At 35.5% G+C, this 20,131-nt stretch overlaps 1 protein-coding gene across 2 annotated transcripts in view; it reads right to left on the reverse strand.

Moving 5' to 3' along the window:
• The window catches only part of NALCN (sodium leak channel, non-selective), a gene marked incomplete at its 3' end in the record, with an annotated part of 199,096 nt that overhangs the window by 56,429 nt on the left and 122,536 nt on the right, over positions 1-20,131 (reverse strand). For both annotated transcript variants that reach the window (XM_079539962.1, XM_079539961.1), the window contains one exon: positions 17,500-17,574. In XM_079539962.1, coding sequence (XP_079396088.1) covers positions 17,500-17,574 — 75 coding nt within the window. The remainder of the gene's footprint in view (positions 1-17,499; positions 17,575-20,131) is intronic.

The following is a 20,131-nucleotide window of genomic DNA, read 5'->3' on the forward strand; positions in this document are numbered from 1 at the left end:
ATTTTTCAATGAGAAAACCAAGAAATAAACCCCATCAAAGGCCAGGCCTCTATTTTTATAAGAGTACAGAAGTTGTGAACAGGAGTGCATAAATCCACAAACTCCTATGGGCTTAAGATGCAAATCAGAAAAGGAAATGCAGTCCTGCGTGACACAAATGGAACCAAAAGCTAATACAGCATGAATTTTCAAGGATGCAATTGCCATCAAAATAACAAATATTGCTATACAACTGCTCTCCTCCCTGCCAAAGACCGACAGGATTTTCTCTTGCTTCAGAGAATTAAACATCTAGAATCACTATCTGCACTGGGAAGCACTTGCATTTTTTTCTTAGATATCAAGGAAATAAAACAACAACAAAAAAAGATTAGATGGACTCCTGGTGATATAAAAGCTAGGTGAGCATTTTCTTCCCTAGTGACATAAATGAAGCAGTAGAAGCTTATATTTATATTTTTGTAACTGCTGTTCACACATTCATAGCCACTCTAACTTTCATCTCTCATCCTTGGAAGTGTGTGCTTTGACTATGATAATCAACTAGAATTTTCAAAAGCTTTGTTTGATATAATAAAACCTTTCTCCAAGAGAAATTCTCTTGAATTTACTGTTTTCTTTACAAATAATACAGTACTGCATATGTCAGGGAGTAGCAACTTCTGAGTTAATACCTAGGTATTGAGCCTGAAATGCACAAGCCAGAATTTATGATCCATTGATACTTTTTAAAAAGTGGTAGGTAAGGTAAGAAGTGTAAAAAATAAACATGGAAACTATAACCTTCAGAAGACTTTCAAAACTTTAAGAACTTAGAAGGAAGACTTTGGCACAGGCCATTTTTTAACTGATCACATTTTCCAGTTTTATTTTCTATAAATGGAAATATTCTCTGTATAGATTTAAGATAACAATACTTTAAATGCTCTGTATATGGCCTGTGAATGGAGGACCAACATGTATTTTGTGAACTTTCTACCATCTTCTCAGTATGATGAAAAGATGATTTCATCCATTTTATGTAGTACTTAACATTCAATTTTGTAGTTATTTCCCACTTAGAATTATCTCAAGCACTACTCCCTGAATAATAATACTCTGAAGGCAAGTAAATCTAATTCAGCTTTAAAAAGCTCCTTGATTTTCACACACACAATTGCATATGTATGTATAATGTCATGCCAAGAGTGCGTTTAAATTAGATATACTAATTATAACACCTTGTTCGCGCAATATGTTCATGAAAAATCCCTATGCTGAAACTCACACTTCAAAGCTGAAACCTCAGCACCCAAAATTTGGAAGTGTCAGGTTTGATGCTACTGCTGAAACTGTCATTGGCATCTTCCTAGATCTGCTGAGTTCTTGGCAGTGCTGAGGAAAGCACAGGGATATATCAGGGTCTGTGTTCTGACCCATGCAGTCCAGACAAAACTGGGTTAGGAATGCTATGATTCTTAATGCCCTTTGGGAAGTCTTTGATTTTTTACAAGATGCTCCTATATACATTACAACACTTAAGTCCGTCAGCTAAAAGGCTTAGAATGCTATATTTTCCATCTCTTCCCATAATGACTGACAAGATGTCTCTCCTGATATACCACTCAACACAGCTTTTGGAGTCAAGATGCCTGAAAAATCCATGACCATTGTTTCACCTTCCACTACCCCCGGTCTCCATTAAAGGCAGTAGTGAGCAACGTACTTAAGTTCCATTTATCAGGAGTTGTTGTTAAAAAAAAAAAAAAAAAAAAAAGAAAAGAAAAAATTCTTCACTCTGAGAACTACAACAGGGTCATAAAGTATGAATACCTTTTCACTCCTCACTGAATAAAGGGGCTCTTAATAGGTCTGTCAAAATGATATTTGCATTACCAGGATAAACTTCTTAGTATTAACAGGAATAAGGTCAAAACTACCTTCTGAATGAACGATGACTGTATCTGGGGGAAGTCTAGGCCATCCAGAAAGAATTCACTTTCAGATACTAAACTGCTTCACCAGAAAAGATGTTTGAGGAGAGCACTTGAAGACATAGAAGATGTAAAAAGATGGAGCCCCCGCAAAACTGATGAGCCAGCTGAATGCAGATAGGCACTGATATCTTGATTCCTTCAGAATGTCTTGCTACCATTTCTTTCCATTATGGATAAGATATGGGTGCTGATCTGAATGTAATGTCTCCTGTTTTGGTATGCTGGGCCATGACATCAGATGTGGATGTTGGTGGTATGGCAGTACAGGATGAACCTTCCCACCAATATTTTGTTGCTGTGTGACAGAGGGCAGCAGAGGGGCAGTCTGACAAAAGAGCGTCTGACACGGAAGTGCATATGAAGGAAAAATGTGTCACTGAATTCCTCCATGAAGAAACAATGGCACCCACTGACATTCATTAATACTTGCTGAACGTTTGTGGGGAACAAACAAAGGATGTGAGCACAATGAGGTGGATGGTGCCAGCAGTGGCAACAGCAACATGAAAGAGAAGCTTTGTAGATTCTTACATGAGTGGCATGGGGGTTCTTGTTCATCACTGGTGAAAATGCATAGCTAATGGTGGTGACTATGCTGAAAATAGGCATCCTGTAGCTAAGAATTTGCTCTACCAAATAGTATTATTGTGCTCTTTGTATCTGTTGTGGTTTCTATAGAAATAAATAGCAGGCATTTCCAGAAAATGCTGCTAGAGGAATTCTAGAAAATTCTAATTTCTACACATTTAAGAAAATTGGAAAGTTTATGCAATGGATATTAAACACGAATTAATACAAGAAGTGTTATTTAAAGTACAAAATGTGCTTGTAAATGCAGAACGCTTTAAATAAATTTTCAGTTCACTGGGTAAATCTGGTCAAATTATAAAGCTGAACGTACAGATGCAAAAAGATGGAATACAGTGAAAATAATAATAGCCATGTAGGAAGAAGAGAGCACTGAGGAATTATTTGACTGGAATGACAACATACAACACAAAAGCAAGGAGGCATTACATGACATAATTATGTGGCAAACTGAATAGAAATCTTTGTTTACTTGTTGGACACTGGAAGTTCCCAAGCCACATATCCCTCTAGGGAGTGACTATCATTCAAGTATGAAATATCACTGATGAATGAAACATTACTAACTGTGTGCTTTCTCTGTTCTTATGCTATTTCATAAACATATTTTATTGACCACCGTCAGAGACTGTGAACCAGGAGGACCTTCCTTTTTGATCCAGTACAGATCTGTAAAGACCTGTAGGTTTCTGAGCCTACAAGTTCTTCTTCATAATAAATGCCTAACCACAATACTGGCATTTTGGCTTTTTTTTTTTTTCCTCATTACTAGAAATACAGCTAGTGAAAATTTATCAATCATTGGTCAAAAGAAAACTGCCAACTGACTGTTAGTGCCTTGGTTCTACTTTCAGATGACTGCCACATTGGTAACAATCTAATGAGAGTTAAAGGAGGGCAGGGGTTACCACAGACTTCCCTACCCCAGAAGCCAGGTTTCCTGGGGGAAGGGGCTGCTGAGGGCTTTCTTGTGATGTCAGTGGCCATTATCTTGCATGAGTAATATCAAGAACAATCATACTCAAAGAATAGTAGCTCAAGGGTAAATGTGCAGGAGGACTTATAGTTGAACTTGATAGACTTAAGTCACCAAAGCAAATGTCTCTAATGAGGACTTAGGATAATCCACTGCCAGTTGAGAACAAGGTATGTAAGTACTGCACACCATTTCATTGCTGACAGCAGGAAAATAATCTTGTAGAATTAAGAAATGCCTGGTGAAAAAAACAGTACTTAACAAAAGAAAGCTCATTAGAGGTGGATTGTGGCACCACCGGAGCTCTTAGAACTTCAGGTTTTTGTTTTTTTTTTTAAAAGAAGCAACTTCTTCTAAAGTATGCATACACATCTTCAGACTTTGAGAGTACATTCAACACTTAGATAAAACTGGCCTGATTTTAAATGGGATCTGTTCTTCAGCAACCTGCAAGAATCAGGACACTCTGAAAAACTCTGTATACTTAACAAGTTTACTGTGTGTAGGTGTGTGTGTACACCTGCATTCAGATATGCATATATTTGGAGGGTATCTGCAAGAGCAGAAATTAAGAAAAATTATGATTCTAAAAACATTTGTCCATATGTGTGTGTTCACGAATAAATTTGAAGTCATAAAAGGTGTATGTATGTATATACATTCGAGAGCAAAAATATATATTATGTTTGTATTGTTTGGCAGGAAAACATCCAAAATATAGATTTAGGATGTGATAATTAGATGACTAGAACAGAAAAATGTATATCTGAATACACTCAGAATGTCTTCATACCCTTTACTCTTTTCAAATAACATAAAAATAACTGGAAAAGAGAAGATCTTTTCCTGACATTTTGATTCGTGCTTTCTTTGCCCCAAACATAACTGTTTATACTATTAACTAATGACATCTTCCCAGCATTCATGTGTTATTTTTAGTGCAGGATAGAATGTAGCACACTGCAAGCATTCTAATTACCAGAAGGCACTGGTAGTATAAACCCCCCCAAAAATCTAATTCAGTCTTTTTTGAATGATTAAAAAGATAGATATTAAAATTCCTTTTTTTTTCTTCTCTTTTTCAAAAACTTGTGTGAAATATTTTAAACAAGACTGAAATACACAATTCCTTCCAGAAGGATGTGGTCAGTGCAAATGACAATTGGGCTCTCCATTCTTTGTTGGGAACTGGATTGGATCTTTTCTCCAAGCTCCTTGTGCAAGTCTGCTCTTCCATCCTATTTTTTAACCTAATGTCTGGAATCCTCTGATCTATAAGTCAAAAAGTAATTGCTATGGGCTTGCATGTTCCTACATTTCTCTACTCAGCTCAGCTGACCATGATATTGTGAGGACAGTCCTAAAAATTGGTAGTGGTAATGATGACACAGCACTGTCCTAACATAAAATAAATAAATCAGTGAGCAAATAGCTGGCAATGTAACCCAGAAATCTTAGCTGCTACTTGATCATTTGGTGAAAGTTTTATTGATATATCCTACCTACAGGAATACATCATCACTGCAGTATGATGGCCAATACACAGTAAGTATTACCATGGATATGTCACATTTTTCTAGATTTTATGTTCTCTTCTGGATAGGAAGCTCCATTTTTCAGCTGCCAACAGATTAGATTTCGACACAAAGTGATACTGAGTAGAGAAGATGATCGTTATCTACATTGTGCTGCAGTTTACCTTAGCTTAATATAATTTGATTCTGTTGAAGCTCCTGCCAGATTCACTTGCACCAGTAAGTCAGCTTTAGGATTTTGCAGTGGTAGTTCATTTGTAGCTAGTTCTTAAAAGAAAAAAATATAGTATTTTTTTATGTCCGTGCACATACACACTCACAACATAAAGATTTGAGACAACAGTATCGTACAGAGCAAGAGCATGTGTTATTCCTTTTCAAAGTCACTGTAAACAGGACAAGGTACCTTTCTCCTGCCGCTCCTCTTCATGCTCAGCCCAAATTGCCAAGTTCCTATGAGCTTAGGGGGTGCCAGGAAAGCCCCCCAAAAGTGCATTCACTCCACCTCATTAAGCATGGATAAAAAGTGACTGCTGAAACTTTCAGAAAGCTTTTACAGTTTCAGTAAATGAAGCAGAAAAGTCTATTCCCCCGGAACTGAAACAAAAGATAATATTCTTCTCATCATTTAAATTACAATAAATATTCATTTCGAGAGAGATTTTTAAATGAGATGAAGAAAAAGAGGAAGAGGACAAAGGATGGTCCAGAACAACACTTTTCTGGAAGCACTGTTTTATCTGTGTGAGATTTCATCCCATATACACCATGAAAATCCGCCGTCACTTGCTTTTTGAATGACTTTAATCTAAGCCTATGATATCTTTCAAAGATGTGGTAAAGAAATAAGAGCTGACAGTTGGAAATCTTTTTCAAGAAGCTTTTTGTGTATCTATTGATATCACTATTCAAAGATTAAAAAATGACAGCCAGCATTAACAGTTTTGGTTCCTAGAAAAGCTCTGCCAAGATTTTAAAATTACTTGCAGCTACTCCTTCAGAGTCTCCTTTGCCTAGTTTCCACTGAAGCCTTCATTTTCTACAAAATATTCTCTAAGACCATCTACATATTTTTATGCTTCCAGAATTACTTGATGCACACCAGGAACTCACCTAGATACACACTGAATAAATGAACACACTGTATTTTTCCCTTCTGTCATTCTGGATATGACTATCCAGACCCAAAGTCCTAAGGCAAACACTTAACACAATTAAATACAACTTCTTCTTTTTTTTTCTTTTTTTTTTTTTTTTTTTTTAAGTCAACATTGTTAAAGCTGCCAACTGTTTAACACTTCGCTACTGTTTCTGGTTTTGGAGTAATGCAGATTCTTACACCTTAACAAATAATGGTTTGTTTTGCAGATACAGTTTGTTTTGTAGAACAATTGCCTTGTTCTGAAAGCTGAATTGTTTATGCTTTGGTTTTCAAGATAAGGAAAAAGGGAGAATCAAAAACTCCCAAATCAGAATGCTCTTAAAATAGCTTACTTTCAAAGGAATAATTCCCTTAAAAAAAAAAAAAAAAAAAATAATTGCTTTTAATAAGCCATGTATTATAGTGTGGCTAGCAGTTCACTGAATACTGCCTAGCTGCCCTTTGAATATTCTGTGGGAAAGCAGAGTTCTACATATGGAAAAACCAAACTGTAGAGGCTTGATTTGTTTATGTGCTTTCTTCTTAATAGTGATGAAAATCATTGCTTTCTAGACTTCTCTTACAGCATGCAACTATATTTTCACAATTCCCAAAATCCACATTAAGGAAAGCTTTTAACTTCTGCATTGTTTCAATTATCTTTTACATTGCACAGTTTTGACTTCCTTTTTGTTCTGGAACCAGGCTTAGGAAGAATTTCTCAGCTTCACTTATCGTACTGGTCCACATAGGCTTCAGTTTGACTGACAGTCAGACTGTGATTTATCTTCTCTTTATGACCAATTCTCTTGAAAAAATCACTTTGTTAGCCCTTACCTCTGTAAAGCTTTCATAGATTTTTAATTATGAATATTTTTGGATAAAAACATAAGCAAAGATCAAAGCAAAATTTATTAAAAGTTCAGAGTGAAAAGTTAAAGGAAAATAAGTATAGTGCTGAGTTCAGGTTGCCTTCTTTATTTGTTCCACAATCATATGAAATGCCAGCAGCAGGAGTGTCTAGCAGATGCTATAAAAATAGCATGTATTTTCACTAGCTGGAAAATCAGTGTGCTGTTTCAGTTGTTAGAACTGCTTTACATAGAGATGATGAGTATCTGGAGGGCAAAACATATGGAAACCAAGTTCCGTATCTCAGTACCTAGGAACAGTTAAAAAAAAAAAAACAAATGAAAACTGGAAAGGCTTAAATAGACAGATTAGCTGCCTCAGCGAACATAATGTGTGTATACTCAGGAGGGCAGCAGCAGAACCCTTGCCTTTTTTCCCATTCATCTGACTTAAAGAGAAGAACAAAAATAACCCAAGCCTGAAAATGAAGTAAAATCTCAAGCCTTTGTTAGCACTGAAAGTAGAAATATGCTACATGCAGAAGAGAAAATAAAAACAGCACAAACGAAAGATGAAGTTGCAGAACAGACTTCTGTGTTTAGCCCTGAGAAAGATGAGTGTCCTGTTCTTTTTTTCCTCTTCTTGCCAGTGTGAATTCCATATTTTGTGTGAAAGCTTTCTTGAACATCACAAACTTAAAGAATAAGCATATGCTTTGGACACTGAAAGACTAATAATTGATTGATAGTAGGAAGTTTGGTTCAAAGAAGAGTAGGGATCATTCCCAGAGCAACAATCAAATTCAGAAAGGAGAGAAACATTAAAACATTTCCAAAAGACTGGTACTACACTTCTGAATTAATGGAGGCTCTCCGAATAAATAAATATCTGCTTTGAATATGAAATGGGAGGATGGTTAAATTTCTTTGACAATGAATGGGGAGAAGTGAATACAGGCAGAAGGGAATATATGATCTAATGTAAACAAAAGACTGCTCTTATTGCAACTAGATATGAAAGAAAAAGAAACAGGTGAAAAAATAGGAACCACTAACACTATTTAGCAACAGTACTAAATATAGCATCATCAAGAAAACTTAAGCACAGCAGGTAATAAAATTTAAAAAAAAATAATCCCAGAATCTTGGTATTGCAACCAATGATTGGTTGTAGCAACATAATCACTCAAATTATTGCAGGGCATATAAGGTGGATATCCTCAAAATCACTGATAGTGCAATAAGAGATTTATTCTCTGAAGAAGCAGCTATTTCCATGTTTATCTTCAAAGACCAAACATAACCACAAAAGCTTAGTGGGATACATTGAAACCCATGAGTGTCACATCACGGACATACTTTCATGACAAATGGTCAATGTCTTTTTTCACACAGACCAGCTTGTACTTTCTTCTGAGGATGCCTTTGGCTTTTCAAATGAATAGAGTCTACATTTCCTTCCAAGATACGCTGTTATTTCTTTCTCAGAAATAACTGCACCTCTTAAAGTACACAAAGTACTCTTAGGAGACTTATTTCACATGGATTAACAGCATGTAGTTAATTTATATAAGTTAGATATGAAAAGCACAGACACTGGAAATATTTTTAACTTCATCAAAATAGTAATTGTATAATCAACAACTGATTGCATATGAACTTAAGACTTAAGGTACAAATTGTGCTTCTCTTCTCCAGTTTATAGGGAAATGAATACTGAAAGCTATAGCAGAAGCAGAAGAGAGTATCTATCCATAGGAAATGTAAGCTGGAATTGTCATGCATGTGAATTTACCTAATACAAATCTCTGATTCAAAAATTTTTTTGAATTAATTCTACGTTAGAGACAAATGCAGAAGGACTCAGCATTCAGAGACTAACTTACTGTCTCAACTGACATTGACCAAAATTTTGATTAAGCACTGTTGCATGAAAGGTGAGCAGTATCCAACTCATGTTCAGAATATTGGCTCCAGAAATTAGTATGATGCTCAGGAAACACTACGTACTCCCTTTACAAAGTAGGAGGCCAAAATTTTCATTATAAATTGGGGATTTTTTTAACCTTAGTACCAAATGGAGTAGGGAAGAAGCAAAAACAACTGTTCATTGAAAAACAAGCATACAAACAAACAAGCAAAAAAAAAAAATCAGTGCTGATTGCTGTTTATCTACTAACAAGACTAGACAAAAAAGGAAAACACAAGGTACGTTTTAAGACCTAATGAACACCCAAAACAAAATTAGTTTCTTTTTCCCCTTCATTATTTTCAAAGACCTCTCAACCTTGCTCTGCCATAGTTCTTGACAATTGGGTTGCAGTAGATCCCAGCACCAGTACCTCCCTGCTCCTCCATCTCTACTACCACTGCTGAAAGGAACATGTACTATGGAGTTAGATTCCACAACAGAATGAATACTTGATGGCACCCAGCTCCCAGTTAATGTTATTCTACTAAAATTATTCCTTCTTATCAAATAGGGCACCTAACAGTTACCTCCTTACCTTTAACTATGCATGTTCTGTCAAGACTACTGATTTTCTTAAGCTGTTTTTGGAAGACTTACAAGCGTAAAATCCTAAAACACTGATATCAAATTGAATTGTTCAGACACTAACTGTGATAAAAAAGCAACAGAACAAGAATCTACCACAAAAGACAAATCAAGGAAAAAAGCCATCTTTATCTCCGATTTTCATGAATGTTTTTGTTTTCAGCATTAAAGAGTTAACATTGAGTTTAAATAAATAAAATAAACACGGCAAACATCTGCTTTTTCTAGAAGCACAAAGGCAAAATAGTGTGTATTTTTAAAGATCATTAAATTGTATACTCTATAAATAGATAAGTATACACACACCTCTTGCATATGCTGCTTTGATATGGATTCAGGGGGAAAATAATCTCGTTTGTATTTCATTGTGTGGAATTGAAGGAGAGGGAAAGGAACATGTACATCTGGCAAGTAACTTGATTGGACAGAATGAAAATTTCATTAAATTGGAAGAAAAATGTTCTTACTTCATACTCTTGTTGATTTGTCCAAGAATTTCTGTTGCTAGGTAGTAACACATGTACTGAGAAAATATTTTTAGTAACGAATCCCATCTGTATTTGTGTTTAAGGTGTTAGGAAGGAAGTTAGGCCACTGCTTATATTCAGAAATGCTTGAGAGACTTGCTCTTCCCTTATGGAAATACATCACAGTTAAATGGTTCCTCAGTGTGCTACTTGCAAATTGCTTCTGAAATCCCATTCAGATTATGGAAAATTATGGAAGTATAAAAATTATTTCACTGGATTGGATCAAAGGTCCATCGCACCAGTCTCCAGCCTCTGGCAAGGACAAGCAAAAAATGTCTAGGAAATGAGTATAAGATCAAATAAATAAGATCAAATAAATAAATAAGATCAAATAAAAAGCTATCATACTTCCTGCACTGTCTCCCAGCTTTGATAACCTCTGGGGCTTAAAATTATGCCAAAACAATCAGCCCTTATAGGATTTGATTCTATTAATTTGTCTCAAAATCAAAACAAAGTACCTTGGCTTTTTTCTTCCCAGTTTGAGTGCCCACTCATTTTCTTGTAGTGAAAGAAGTAAAATAGTGTTCCCCTATTCAAATTCTTACACCTACTGTGATTCATGTAACTTTGTCTTAGACTCCACCTCTGTCATCTCCTTTTCAAGCTGAAAATCATTTTCATTATCCTTTTATGTACCTTTTCTCAGTTCAGTGCATCTCTTTTTAAAAAAAGATAATTCATTTGAATGCAGTATTCAACACACGGACGTATGATAGGTACATATGGTAAAACAGGAAATTTTCACCTGTGTTTAACAATCACCTCTAATTATTTTTAACAGATTGCCTTCTTTTTCAGTAAGCAATGAAGAGACATGATAGAGAATCTCTAAAATGAATGAAAAAAAATATCTTAACTGATGATATCTTATTCAAAGCCTATTTTTAGATATCTTTTTAGTATTCTTCTCTATGTGCATTTATCTAGATTTCAACTGAAATTTTATTTTTCAGACAAAATAAGAATACTTCCATAGTAAGTTTTAAATTTGGATGCCTTCGCTTATTTTTCATCAGCAGAAAACTCAATCACTTCACTATTCACCCCACTTTCTAGATAACTTATAAACAGTGAACAGCAAAGGTCTTACTCAAGATTAGCATGAAACTCTGCTTCCTTTCCTCCACCATAAAGAACAAGCATTTAACACCATTTTCTTTCTTATCTTTTAGTCCACAAGAAAATATTTCTAAAATTGTGTACCATTAGATGGGATCCACTTTATGGTGTGGTGGCAGTGCCACCTATATGAGTACATCAGCAGCTACAAACAGTGCTGCTGATGAACAATGGTTCATTAACTTGGTCAGCTTAAGGATTATCTCACAGTTGGCTTCGAATTTTTTTGTATGCACCCTACAAACAAAGAATAGCTCTCTAAAAATTGCTCACCACATTTATTTACTTCTTGTCAGCGGACCACTTCTCTTACAAAAAAAGGCTGCGGGAGCTGGGCTTGTTCAGCCTGGAGAAGAAAAGAGTCTGGGGAGATCTCACTGCAGTGTTCAGGTACTTAAAGGAAGCTTATTAACAAGAGGGAATCAACATTTTACATGGGCAGATAGTGACAGGACAAGGGGGAAGTGGTTTTAAACTTAAATAAGGGAGATTTAGATTAGATGTGTGGGAGAATTTTTTTGTTCAAAGGGTAGTAATGCGCCAGAGCATGTTACCCAGATCTAGTTAATCATATAAATACCAAAAAAGCTATTATGTAACGATGATCAAAAATGCTTTTAAATTCAGAGAAACAATCCACTATATTGAATTTCAGTTAAAGAAAACAATAACGAAGTCATAAGGTTGTTAAAAAGAATTTAAAAGGAACAATGACAGAATCTTGGAGGGGGAAGCTATAAATATTCTGTTATAGAAGCACTGAATACATCAGTGACCTACTGAAGAAATTCTAAGAAGTTCAAAATGTCAGCATTGTCAGTTGGAGTGGAAAGAAGGACTTTGGGTATATTTGAGAATGTGTTTTAAAAAGGGAAGCTATATGCTAAACTAAGAATACAGAGAAGAACGTAAACTTTCGCAGGCTTCTTTTAAACATTTACATGATGGATTGTGAAAGGTTTTGTAGGACTATTTTCTAAAGAAATTAATTATTTCTAAAGAAATAAAATATAATAAGGAAACTTATAAATCATTTAGAAAGCAATAAGATCTGCAAAGACTTTAAAAGAGAATCAGAATATTATTCAAGGAACTTTAGAAAAATAAGGTAAAAGAAGAAAGCAAAATGAACTGTATGCACCACAGAAAAAGTCAAAGAAGACCCTAACCCATATGGAAGATCAATTTCCAATAGCAATGTCAGGTGAAACACTTTCAAAAGATAACTGACACAAGGCCAACTTATTACTCTTTAAGACCTGATAATGCTCACTCAAGACTTCCAAGGGATCTCATGGATATAACAATGGTGACATACTAACAGTGGTGAATAATCTATGACATAAATAAAATAAATAGTGAGATAAAGGGAAGAGTCACTTATGACACTAACTTTAAGAAAAGAATTTTGGGAGGCTGCACGGGAAACTAAAAAACAGTGAGTCAGACTGCTTATCTAGGCAGAGTGACAGAAATTTAGGAACTACAGAATTACTAAGTATGTGGAAAATATAATAGGACAAGTTAATGGGGCTATTGTGGTGGAAAATCATGCTTCACAATCATTTAAGATTTCTTTGAAGTAGTCAGATGACATCAACTCACGCAACGTAGTTGAACTGCTAAAAAGAGAAGCCCAACAAAATGCTTTCAAAGAAATCTTTCCAGCTTCTTAAATTTTTACCAACAATTTCAGAAGAGAGGATGGAAGATGGAAACAAAAGAGGAGTAAACTAAGATTTTAGCTGATAGATTTCTTTTGCATAATTGATGTGCTGAACACTGGAGAGGGCAGAACTGGAAAAAAAGCAGAATCAATCTCACACTTGGAAGCTAGTGCATGTGGTAGGGTCTGTCTGGAGAGACATAAACAATCAAGTTTAATATACATACAGCTGTTGAATATGAGCTATGGTACAACCTCTTTTCACTTGATTTGAGTTATCATGGCAGACATAGCCAAGAGGATGACACATGGCAAAGGATGGTGAGATAATGTGAACAAAACACAGAGCTGTAATGAAGTAAACAATAATTCTGCTCTTAAGCCATCTGAATGACATCTTGGAAGAACAGATTCCACTCCTATGTGTGCCTGTAAAGCTAAATAAATCACTAAAATAAACCTCTTACAAGTTTTATATTTGGTCTAGATAGCACAGTGTTTATATGTCACTTTACATTTTGGAGTATTTGCAAGTATTAGCTAGTTAGTCCTTGCTCAATAATCTGAAAATAATATCATTTTTGTTACCAAGATCATGTTAAGGAATTAAGATATAATTAATAACTAACCACCTCAAAAGTGATTATCAGCTATATACCATTTCTGGCCTATATATATTCTCCCATCTTCCTTGAAAATCCTTCAGCGCTTCATTATGTGAAAATGCCTTGGGCCTCAAGTTCTACAGTCATTAAAGTCAGAGAAAAAAGCGTGAACATGAGGATGAAAATTCTTTTGAAAGTGCTACAATTTTACTGACTTTAACAAATCAATGTAGTTTTATATTAAGAGCTTGAATGATTTGATTAATTCCTTTAAACACTACTCAGCTTTGAATTATAGATGTCAAAAAAATTCCTGTGCAGTGATACAGATCTCTTTCTTTATAGAAAGTGTCTTGATTAAAATGTAACAATTACCTCCCAGTCTTCCTTCCCTTTATAATTCATTTTTAATGGAGAATTCAAAATATCATTGAATTAAACTTCTTCTGCTTTATTTTCTGAGATAAGACAACCAATATTTCAGTATAATAGCGCACAGCTACTATCAGCATTGAGCCTGTGATACCATCGCAGGTTTACCCCATGGGAAACATTCGCTGTTCTAGACACTTAATCAGTTGTGCAATCACTTCCAGCGATCAAGCCCCAAGAACCAATCTCTTATTTCTTTTTATTTAAAGCATTTTTAAATCATGCAATACTTTGTATAATATGAATTTAGCTAAAACACCAGGAGAGAATGCATTCAGTAGCATTGAGCAATAGTCTTTGAAGAGAGGCTATATTATTTAAAACAATATTTCCACAAATACAAGTGAACAATTGTCGGCCACCTTAGACATCTTCATATAACATATATATAATACATATGCCATTATGCCAGAGACAAACTGGTATGTCCAATGGCCATGTGGTTCTTCTGTAAATGCTGGCTTGGTCATGGAAACAGATTACAATGCAGGCTGGAGAGCTGGGCAGGTAGGAACTTCATGAGGTTCAACAAGAGAAAATGCTGAGAAGTGATATACACACAGATTAGAAGCTGACCACCTCTGCAGAGAAATGAACTATGTAGAATAGGATCTATATGTTCTGATGGACAAGAGATTGTCCACGAGTCAGCAATGTGCCCTGTGGTCAAGAACACCAATGGTATCTTGGGGTGCATTAAAAAGAGCATGGCCAGCATCTGGTCAAGGGAGGGGGTCTTCCCCCTCCACTCTGACCTGGTGAGGTCACATGTGGAGTACTGTGCTCAGTTTTGATCTCTTCAGTTCAAGAAAGACAGGGAACTTCTGGAGAGAGTCCAGCGGAGGGCCACAAAGATCATTTCCTTAGTGGAAAGGCTGAGAGGCTTGGGGCTGTTCAGACTGGAGAAGACTGAAGGAGAATCTTAGCAATGCTTATAAATATTTAAACTGTGGGAGTCATGTGGACTTTTTGCAGTGCCCAGTGATAGAACAAGGGGCAATGAGCATGTAGTGCTCTAATGTGATGGAAGACACAGCAATAGTAGCAGAGTAGCACAGTCCCAGGCTACAGCAAATGAGAACAAGCCTGAACGGAGCATCTGTGGACACAGAAACAAAGGAAGAAAAACTGTCTACCTTTGGAAGGCCTCAGCTAGGAAGGAATCTCCAGTGAGATACCCTTACCTCTACTACCAACCCGTACATTAGGTCTGGAATCCTGGCTCTATTCCTTCCAGTCACTCAGATGCATTGCATGCACCTGTGCTCCCCTGGGTTGGCTCTGCCTTCACACCAGGTGCTCAATCACTGTTTCAGGCCATAACAGCATTTCCACTACAGAGCACAAAATGGAACACAGGAAGTTCCATCTGAACAAGAGGAAGAACTTCTTTTCTGTGAGGGTGACAGAGCACTGGAACATGCTGTCCAGATTGATTGTGGAGTCTCCTTCTCTGGAAATATTAAAATTCCACCTAGGCACTTTCCTAGGGAACCTGCTTTAGAAGGAGGTTTGGACGGGATGATCTTCAGTGGTTCCTTCCAAGCCCTGAGATTCTGTAAACGTAATGCCTGGTCTGCTCAATAGGTGCTCTTTTTTACTCTGGTTCAGTGTCCAGCTCATAAAGTTGCTCTGTGGCCAGTCTCAAAAGTATGAAGTTTGGGGACTTCTTTTTAAAAAGTCTTTTAATTGAGTGTGCTCTACTTATACTCTGTGGTTATTACAGAGACAGGGTTCCTACCAGGCTAACAAGATTTTAGGCTGTCACAGTGGTGAGAACAGCAAGTGGTGGTCTCTCATCATTTTTGTTTTTTGTTCCCTAGTTTCAGAGGGGTGCATTTAAAACACAAAGTCATGCATCTAAATACACAAAGCTGAAGATTTTTAAAGATTCACACAAAAACCACAGGATTTCAAATGTCAAGCTCCTCCCTTCAGAAAACTGATCCGTGCTCCTAATTCATGCAGACTATGAAAAATATACCAGAAGATTTTCGGTATGATATGACATGGCTTATCATATCTGAGTAATTTTCACTTCCTATGATTTTACCTCTTGAGATTGATAAGGAGAAAAAACAAGTAAACTTCATTTGCTTTACTCAATTTGCATACTCTAGACTGGCCATCCCAGAATCAACTGTATTATGTCTCTTTTCACATATGTGAGCTGATTAACTGATATCTAACATTTATATTTCTTTGTGCCATAAAATGCACACCCTTTTAATTCACTTCATTTGCAATATATGCTGATATTTAATACTGCAGAAACAACAGGAAGAAATATTTTTAGATCAAATTCTATAAAGAAGGCCTTAAAGTGACTATATAATATTTTTCCTTCTAGTGCTCTGAATAATAGAATATTGGGAAGAAGAGTAATTTGAAACAAGCCATGTATTCAGTGAGCATACATGAAACAGACTGTCACTAAGTTAGCATTTAAAATTCTTAAATGAGAAGTTTGTAGAAAATGAACAAAACTAATATAATAAATCAGAAGAAACAGAAGCTAGGTGAAAGAAGGCTATAATTCAAATATTACAAAAACAGCTCCAACACATTTTCTCAATTTGCTGTTCCATACATCAAATAGGCAAATGCAGATGATTTGGCTCCTCTTTGCATAGGTAAATTCACTCCAGTGAATTTACATAAATCATACAGACACCTTCTTTTTTGGTGGTTTGTTCACTGGGTCAGAATAGCTGACATGACCTTTCTAGTAATATTTGTTTTATGGTTTTCATTCTGGGATTGAAGCCTGAGACAGTGATTTCTAGGTAATCCTAATCCCCAAATATGGACACTCAAGTAAACACATTGACTTTGCCAAGAGCCTTTAGGAGTCATCTGACACATTCAGTCTGGTCCTCTTTCTCCCATTTTCTGTCTGTTGACTTTTGCTAGTGCTCTCCTCTGCAGTGGTTTTACAGTTTGCTCACATATTAGCATGTAAGCCTTGCTCCAAATCAAAAATTTTACTTTGTTTTATTTACAAAAGCCTACGAGAACTATCTTCTGCAAAATTTTACCTTCTAAAGAAATGAGTCCATGGTGTGCTGATGCTTCATATCCTACTCACAGCTGATTTGTTCAAAGGAGGAACACTATCTTTACACATTTTTCTCTTGCTGCAGTACAAACGAAGTACAACAGTCACATGGTAAAGCCTTCATGAACATGGAAATAGGCCAGACAATATTTTATCTTTCAGTATGTAGTTTATAAGCAAAAATATTATCCTCCTGTGATTTTTACATAATTTTAATTACATGTCAATCTAAATTGACTTTCATTGAGTATTTGAACAATTTCTAAATCTTTTTTATAATCACTGAATTTTTACCCTATACTGCATGGTACTAAACTATCTAATAGGATAGGGCTGCTCTTTCCAACATTTTCTGTTTCCTTCACACTCGGTGAAAATGTTTCACATCTTTTACCACAGGAGCACCAGAAGAGGAATGTTTTATTGAAAATATCTTCAAGCAGAGCAAAAACATGTTCTTACTTGTTTAAGTTTCTTCAGATCTTCATCAAGCTCCAAGTTGTCCAGAATAACAGCAACAAACAAGCTGAGTAGAATCTACAAAACAAATGCAAACTATTTTTTAATTGCCTTGCATTTCTAATAATAGAAGTACTATCAAGTGTAACAGAAAAATGAGGGTACTATTGTAAAATGTACTGCCTATCACATCTGTTGAACTAATATTTCATGCTGATATTTGCCTGCTAGCTATTTTGTAAGATTTTTATTTCTTTTTTTCTGGCTTACTATACAATTAGTATATGAACATTAAAAAATGGAATTCTAGGTTTTATAACCAAGATTTTATATATGTTTAACATAATACTAATCAAAATACATTTTGTATACAACTAAATTAAAATCATCAGAAAAAAACTGACAATAATTTACTTTATGCTTAATGCTCAGTGCTTAGAATAGATATAAGCAAAGTAGCTAACTCCATTTGAGTGCTTTACCACAACATGGCAAACTCATGCACTTTCTTTTACTTTCCATTAAACACTGTGTAGATATGTCTTTGGGAGGAAGAATCACAGAAGAAGAAAATGTGTATATCACATGATATTTTTCTTGTGTAGATATGTGGACTAGAAGAATGTGAATTTTTTTTTAATATAGCTGTGAAGGAGACAGAACAGGCAGAGAAAGGATGTAGGTGAAGAAGAATATTATCATTCAGTATCTCCCCTTAGATGATTTAAGTCTTGAAGTAGTAAATACATATATATGTAGCTTTACAACTATTGCCAAGGTTTAAGTCTCTGTGGATTAAGGCAGATATTCACTATTGTACTGAGATTCTATAGGCAAGCATCAATTTCCTAGAGATATCAGCAAGAATTTCAACTCTTTTACAGGAGTTACAGGCCTAAAATATTTCTGTGGTCTTGGACTACTAACTGAAAACCAGAGCAGAGCATTGTATCTGCCCATCACTATCAAAGTTTCAACAATCCTTCAACAATACTGAAAAGAAAGGATCCTTCTCACAAACTTATAAAATGCCAGTCTTCAGAAAAAGGAATTATCTTTTAATAGGGAACTGTCTTTAGCAATACTTAGAATTTCATGTGGTTGTTATAAAAACCATATTAAATATTTCACATAGCGAAACAGCACTTCAGACTGTTTTCTATTATCTGATTGTTACAAACTGTAAAAGTTAAGATGGTGTTCAAAATGCAAAACAGGGCAAAATACTTAGAAAATACATAATCCCTGGTACAAAGTAATTTGCTCCCTACTTGTTGATTTTGCTATCATTTTGTCAGGATTTTACAGTATGGTGTTTTTCTTTCCTTAGCTACTTTATACAGCCTATGACACTCTAGTACCTGCAGCTCAGAACATACTAGTTAAGGAGGTACTGTTCCATACAAAACAGAAATACAGTGCTCATTAAATACATTACCACTTTCAGCCTTGCTGCTTCATGCACAGAATCATATAAAGGCATCAAGACTTTCATTAACTCCCTTTTCAACTTTCTTCAACAAGAATTAACGACCATGTACCAGAAAGGAAAAGTTAAATGCAAACTTATTATTTGTTTAACTTTCTCCATTGCCATCTCAATTAATAATAGTCTTCACTCCCAAAGGAGGTTTTGTTTTTTGAGCTTCAATTTTTCTTTGCTTTCTAATGTGAAACCTATTCATTTCACTCCAAAACTCTACAGTTTGCTTTGCCAAATGCCTGCAATTATCACTTCTCAATTCTAAACCTCCCCCTTCTTCTGGCTGTTGAAAATCATTTCTCCGTTTGACTTCAGTTGTTTTGATTTTTTTTTTCACTTACAGCTGTTTATTCTTAAGTGTCTTCTGGTTTCAGGAGCAGCCCAACTGTTTCCATGCTCCCTTACCAATTACAAGTTTCTTTCTCCCTTTAAGCTTCTTTTGTCTTCAGACAATTCTGTCCTTGGAAGCTTTTTCTTTCAAGGTCTGAGGAAAAGCTTAGAACTGAAGCTAACAACTTCATAAGGCCAGCTAGTTTTGCAGAGCTCTCTTAGAAGAGCTCCTTCATCCATATAGAATTTGCATATGTGAATCGGAAGAAATGCATAGATTTAGGGAGCAAAGTAAGGGCTACATAATTAAAATGCAAATGCCCTGGAAAAGGACTGAGGACAGTATACAGACAGGTAATTTAGAAACCAGCAAAATAAGTAGCTTCAATAAGGAGACGTAGGAGTCCTAGATGACTCTTTCTGAAAGCATGAAGCAGAATACCAAAAATATTTTACAACTAACTTACTTTTCAATTAAGTTGTGATTTTTTAGCACTGAGGCCAGCTGGCATTACTTTATGGATTTGCTCAATGTTCATCAAAGAGGAAAAAAAATCAATTCAATTTTAGGTTGGTTAAAAAACACAATAAGATTCTCAAATCAGTAACCAATTCATGACCATAATCCACTTATCTTTTGCTTTTTATTCCCACTTCCAAAGGAGTTTTAAAGATCTCTCTAGTGTAAACTTGCTTTTCCAGACCCAAGGACTTAACAGTAGAAGTTCCATATTACTAATGGCAATGTACTTTTGCTCACCTTATATTTTAATATGCTTAAGCAGCTCCAGGAGAATCAAACGCCCTTTACTGTCATTTATG

The sequence above is a fragment of the Tetrao urogallus genome, assembly GCF_951394365.1.
Source record: "Tetrao urogallus genome assembly, chromosome: 1".
In the NCBI taxonomy this organism is placed as follows: domain Eukaryota; kingdom Metazoa; phylum Chordata; class Aves; order Galliformes; family Phasianidae; genus Tetrao; species Tetrao urogallus.